The sequence below is a fragment of the Octopus sinensis genome, unplaced genomic scaffold (assembly GCF_006345805.1).
Source record: "Octopus sinensis unplaced genomic scaffold, ASM634580v1 Contig08757, whole genome shotgun sequence".
NCBI lineage: Eukaryota > Metazoa > Mollusca > Cephalopoda > Octopoda > Octopodidae > Octopus > Octopus sinensis.
This window is the reverse complement of record NW_021831287.1, coordinates 208,421-214,731: the sequence shown is the minus strand read 5'-3', so window position 1 is coordinate 214,731 and position 6,311 is coordinate 208,421. Positions and strand designations below refer to the sequence as shown.

The following is a 6,311-nucleotide window of genomic DNA, read 5'->3' as shown; positions in this document are numbered from 1 at the left end:
TCCGCCCCTGGATCAATCGTCACAACTGCTGAATCAAAAAGATACGGAAGTACTCTTCATTTGTGGAGATGTACCAAGTCCTTTTATTTGTAGTTGAAACGTCCGGTTCATTGGGGGAAAGACAATCAGCTTTGTTCAGGAGATCGGGTCTTGGATTTCCACACTCACAGGCGACACCTGCAAATCGAGATGGTTTTTTGAGTGGATATATGTCGCGATAGTAAGCTCTAACTCTCTCTATCGGGTCAGCCTCTCGCCCAGTAAAGAATTAGCCTTTTTGATTAAATCCATATTTGTTATTAAAAAATTATGTTTAATAACCCAGTAAAAGAAATTAATATCTATTTTACTGTTTTTCCTTTTTAAATAAAAAAACTATGAAATTCATTATTTCTTAAAAAACAAAAAGGGCACAGAGGGAATCGAACCCCCGACCATTCGATCTGCAGTCGAACGCTCTACCACTGAGCTAAATGCCCTTTTATAGAACTTTATAATATTGAGAGTAGTAAGAATAACTAAAGAGCTACAAAACAAATTAAAACCTACAGAAGAAAACAATCAATTTCAAAAGCAAAACTTATTAAGGCCTCTCACTTTATGTCAAAATTAAAGACTAGTTATTCTCGATAGTTTACGCTGAAGCACGGAATGAAGGTATCTGGTGAAGAATACGCTTCTGCTTCCAACCGATATGTGGAGATGGCATGCAAAGATGAAGACGACCCAATGAATGCTAAAGAAGTTGCAATGGTTGAATCAGATGTGCTAATGGGGAGTAAGAGGGAGCTGGAAGTAGACTCTTCTTCCAAGAGAATGAGAGTGGATATCAGCGAGCTGGAGTGAGATCTGCTTAGTTTCTGATTAACTATTAATTTATTATTGTTTGAAGTTATAGAACTTCTTCTCAATAGTTTTATATGGTCGGTTCCTAATTTATTCAACAGTCTCATTACCACCCTCAGGTTTCCCCAATAGCCCTACTTAAACTCCGTATCAATTTTTTAAATAATAAAATCTAATATTTCCCACCACACAGCATTCCTTCCTCCCTCTCTTCAATCCTTATGGAGCCTTACTCAAAGACCTACACTGGCATTTATTTATTTTATTTATTAAAAATAAAAAAACTTTTTAATAATTGGAGTCAGAACGTCATCAATAACGTCAATTAAAAAACCACGTGCTAAACAAAATTAATTAAGCGCGAAAAGTTTAATCAAATTAAACGACCTGACTAATGACCCCAACAGTTATCACCACAACAAAATAAATTAAATAAATACATTTAAAAATAAAATTCTAGTGGGTCAAACAAAATTCAAAAAATAGAAACAAGGAACAAAAATTAATTAATACCAAATCATCGAGAAGAAGAACGACTTCCACCAACACGAGCCCTATTTCTCCTATGGGGAGAATAACGCCTTCTTGCAGGAGACCGATACCTCCTCACAGGGGACATTGGCCTTCTATAATGGACAGGAGACCTCCTAGCAGTCCTCGTATTCTGCATGAGGGACACACTTATGTTCTGCCCATCAATTTGTCCTCTGTTCAGCATCTTTACAGCTGCCTCTGCACTCTCAGGGGTCTCGAATGTCACATATGCATATCCGCGGGAAAATTCAGGGTGAATTGGATCCACTGGCATTACTGTGCTCAATATGGCTCCACATGTTCCAAATATCTCCCCAATATGTAGTTTGTTCACATTTTGGGTCAGTCCTGAGACGTAGACCTTCAAGGGTCTCATTGGAGGGGTCCTTTCCCTCTTGATTGGAGATTGGCGGGCTTTTCTCTCGGTTTTAGTGGGTTGTCTGGGAGAGTTTTTAACAGCAGCAATTGCCGCCTTAGCTCCTGGAGAACTACTGCGACTTGAACCAGAAGATGAAGAGATAGAACTCCCAGAACTAGGAGATGAGCTTCGAGAACATGATCTGCTTGAACTGTCACGTCTTTGTGAATTTTTAACGACCATAAAAAACGACCACTAGGTACCACAAGAAAACAACTGCTTTATAAATTTATTTAATTAATATTATATTTATTTAATTAATAATAGATTAGATTAATAAATTAATATCTAAAGTCTAACGGTTAAATAGCGAGATTTTTTGGAATCTTTTTTGAACGGGACATATTTTTTAGTCTGATTTTTTTCTAAAATATAAAAATAAATTCCCACTCTTAATAATAAAGAGCATTATGGCCAACAATGCCAGCAACAATCCCAAAAGTCCAAAAAAGTACGTTTTTACAGTCTTTTTGTTCTCCCTCCTCAGTGACATATCCTCGTATATACACGTTGTTGTGTAGTCCGCAGTGCAGTAGTCGGTCCTCCACTCTCCATTGGCATCGATGACCACACACGTGATTTTGTCGTCCAACACCCTGGGCTCACCTGGTCCCCAATTTGGGACTCCCTCGGGGGCCACATCGACCCACGTCAACACACTCCCATTCCACATAAATTGATTCAAAATATTCGCGCTTTTATTCATTACTTTAAAAAATGGAGGGAAAATTTACTTGAACTAAATTTGGTGAGGAATTCTGGTGAAGAAATATTAAATAACGTTTTTCCGCGGGAAGAACAAAGTCTCCGTGAATCATAGTACCCCAAGTTGGCCTCATATAACGTCACGTTGTTCACGGAAACCGCAAAAGTCCCGGAATTATGGATCCTGGTGAGCCTGTTGCTACACTGAATATATTTCCCGCGGTTTAGATTTTTTCCCACACAAATAAAACTGGAATATCCACATTTTGAATTTTGCCATTTTTGTAGGTCAAAATGGCTGTAGGAACAGCCAAAAGAGGGGTCACTATTCGGGTACCCCGCCTCCCAGTTTGTATACACCTAAAATACCCACAAGAACCAACCAAATTATTCAAATTTCCATTAATGTTTAAAAAAACAGGAAAATTAACATTTTCTAATTTAATATATATAAATTAATAAACCCATAATTGCACAATCCTCATCTCTGTTCTCTGGGGAGTACAATTCCTCATTTCTGAGTCGACAAATGTCAATCGCCTCAGTACTTTGACTCCCATAATTAAACACGTGGTAAGTTAGTGGTCCCCGTCTTAATTGTTGGTCAAAAAAATCTATTTATATATAAATAAATTTACTTATTTTATTTGTTCGAGAACATTCTGTGGGGTTGGCTCCTGACTCGATTCGGTCTGAAATATTTTTAACCGCCAAAAAACCAGTTTCACATACCACAAAGGCCTCCTCCCCACAGTCCCGGTTGAGGAAATATTCACGGCTAACCACCACACAATCCTTTCCGTTATTTCCGTAATTTTCCCACGGTAAATAATCCGTAATATAATTCTTAACACTCACAAATTTATTTTTATTTTTTATTAATCCAACAAAACTTTTCCCGCCAATATAATCTATAATTTATTATAAAAAATGGTTAACCATTTATAGCACAATTTTCCTCAGCGTCGTTGGGTATAAATGGATATCCATTTAGTTGTGAACAAATTTGTTTTATTGTATTAAATGACCGAAAATAGGAGAATATATAATATGTATGTTTCCGAAATGATAATATATGATCACTAGGCACTATTTTTAAATCATTTTATATAAAATACGATTAAGAATTTTGTTTGTTGTAATATTTATACCCATTGAAGAAATTGAATCTATTTTTTAATAAAAATAAACCCACCAGACTCACAAATGAAATATTTTTTATTTAAATAATCCACAGTAATCCAATGACCTGATCTTCGTTGGATAACCACCTGTTCCTCTCCACGTGGCTCATTGGTACCCCAATTTGAATATTTCTAAAAATTATAAAGGCTGGTTAACCATGTCATTTCCGTACTGGTAGGTTTGATAGGCGACTTTTGTAGGGTTAGAGAGGTAGAGACCAAGTCCCATATCGTTGGTGAGGATGCCTAAGAGATAGAGGCTGAGAGTACTTGATATGGCCTGGTTTTCCTCTTTGGTGGATATGTCGATCCAATAGAAGCCAGCAGAGGTACAAATACAGTTTATTAGGTCGCTGTTTTCGGGGGTTTTTGATAGGTGGTAGGAATGGCCCTCGTAGTTGTAGATCTTTCCTAAATCTGGAGGGTTTTAGGGATGGGACTACAAGAGCTTGAAGAAAGGGCAGAATTTGAAAAAACTACAAGATTATGGGATAATTTAACTTATTATTAGTAAATAATTCATCATTTCATGAACTTTCGTTATTTTCAATTTAAATAATTTATTTATTAACCGTAAAATTAATATTTTGCAATTAGATAATTATGTCCACACAACAGCATGGTTGATCAACCAAATTAAAAAATTTCCCGCATTTTTGTGATAATTATTTTTTATAATTTTATAGTTGAATTATTTTAATAAAATCAAAAGTGACTATTCTGGTTATTAATTTTACTTATAAATACATATTTTAACTATTTTATTATTTATTTCAAAATGAATTAAATTATTTTAAAAATTAATTTTAAATAAACTTTTAGAATTAAAATATTCATCCACCATTCAACGTGATATCTTTTAGTTGAGGTGGTGACGTATTTTAACCAGCCTGATTTTCCTTTAATCCAAAAATAATAATCCAACCTGTGATTAATTTAAATACTTATTTAATATAATAAATTAAAAAAGTAAAAAAAAACTAAAAAATAACCCAACATATATTCAATAAAAACAATAATCAACTATATTGTACGACGTGGCATCCTTGTAGTGAGTCTAATGACCTTCCTCCCCTGATCCTCGACCCCCCAAATGCGGTGAGTAGTCCTAGGAAATATCCTCGGATATCTCACAAACGGTCCCTTCCTGTCCCGAGACATTACGTAATCAGCAAATGACCTTTCAAAACAGTCAGGCGTGTTCTCCTTTGGACAGGCAACTGCCAATTTTACAGGCACACTATAATATCGATCATTCGATAATATATTTTGGCGGGAAAAGTCGATATTTTCCCGCCTATTTTGGAAAATTTTTGGTGGGATTGCCGTGGCTCGAAGTCTCCCCTTTTTCTTGCGTTCTCCAAAGGCATCTGAACAGAAAGTGCCCTTGTTTTCCTCCATTGGAAATAAAATTGGGGCTTCTGTTGGTTTGGGGATAAGATTTGAGGTCTCTTCAGGGGGGACCTCGACAGTGGGGGACGATTTTTTGGCGGGAAATGGTATTTCTGGTGGTGGTTCATATGAGTCGCAGTAAGGAAGTAGAAAATCGTCCATTTCAGGGTCTGTAGGAGGTTGGGTTTGAGTTTTTGGATTGTTTTTTGATGAGTTTATATCTTCAAATTCGTTTAAAAAGTCATAATCAAATAAATTGGATTCTCTTCCATACATCTGTACCACAAGAAACAAATGTACTTATTTAATAAACAATATATTATTTAAAATATATTTTAATATATAATTTATTAAAAAAACTAAAGTTCACTAAATGAATCTTTTTTTATTGTGCATTCAATACATCTCACAACTTTCGATCCATACCCAATACAGTACCTCCCCGAACACTCACAACAACCATTCCGGAAGAGTCGATACCTGCCAATAAAAACACCCCATAAACCCGAAGGCCCCAATGTTTTGACAAAGTTCAACACACTCTTGAAAAGTGACACATTTTGTCCAATAAATGACTTTACATGTTCTTTTTTCTACTGGAATATTCATAGAATTTTTTATTTTTTCGATTATTTCAGGAGAGTAGTCAAGATCCAACAATTTGTCGTAGGATTCTGTAATAAAACGACTGTCTTGCATCATTGAGAACACGTCAAATCTATCCCGAGATGGATTTATACAAGATCCTGACCTCGACTGCTCTTCCCCGTCTTTTAAAGTGTGTTCACATATTCCTAAAGTTTATATTTATTCGATTTTTATACCCAAACAACCACAACAGTCATCAAATCTCATATCTAGACATTTTTTGCATTCAATGTTGCATTTTTTACTGGGGACTTTGTCATTATAGTAACATTCACAAACCCCCAACATTCGACATTTTAATAATGTGCTACTACAGCTAAGACTACAGTCAGATATCTCTTGTTCCAGTGTGATATGTAGCAGTAGTAAGTATAGAGACATTTTATATTGTTTTATTTGGCCAATTTATATTTATTTTCACGTGTTTATTACGTAATGATCGATATTGGTCGATTATGTCTGTTATTACTAGTCGCTGAACCGGGTTACGGATATAGGCTTTATGTTTGAGAAAGTCACAGTTTTGGGAGTTTGTAGTACCATCCAGACCAATGTATGTTCACAACACATGGTTGTGTATACTG

The 6,311-nt window shown here is 35.5% G+C and overlaps 1 protein-coding gene and 1 non-coding gene across 2 annotated transcripts; both read right to left on the bottom strand.

Moving 5' to 3' along the window:
- Window positions 1-407: 407 nt before the first annotated feature.
- Window positions 408-479, bottom strand: Trnac-gca. Its single transcript has one exon. It is a non-coding gene; the product is annotated as a tRNA-Cys (tRNA).
- Window positions 480-1,321: 842 nt separating this feature from the next.
- On the bottom strand, window positions 1,322-1,996 carry LOC115228006 (RNA-binding protein with serine-rich domain 1-like). Its single transcript, XM_036498803.1, has one exon. The coding sequence runs from the start codon at window positions 1,979-1,981 to the stop codon at window positions 1,364-1,366; it is 618 nt and encodes a 205-aa protein (XP_036354696.1). The 5' UTR covers window positions 1,982-1,996; the 3' UTR covers window positions 1,322-1,363.
- Between the last annotated feature and the right edge of the window lie 4,315 nt (window positions 1,997-6,311).

Coding starts and splice junctions, on each gene's coding strand:
- LOC115228006 (XM_036498803.1), bottom strand. CDS start 1,981: ATGGTCGTTAAAAATTCACAAAGACGTGACAGTTCAAGCAGATCATGT.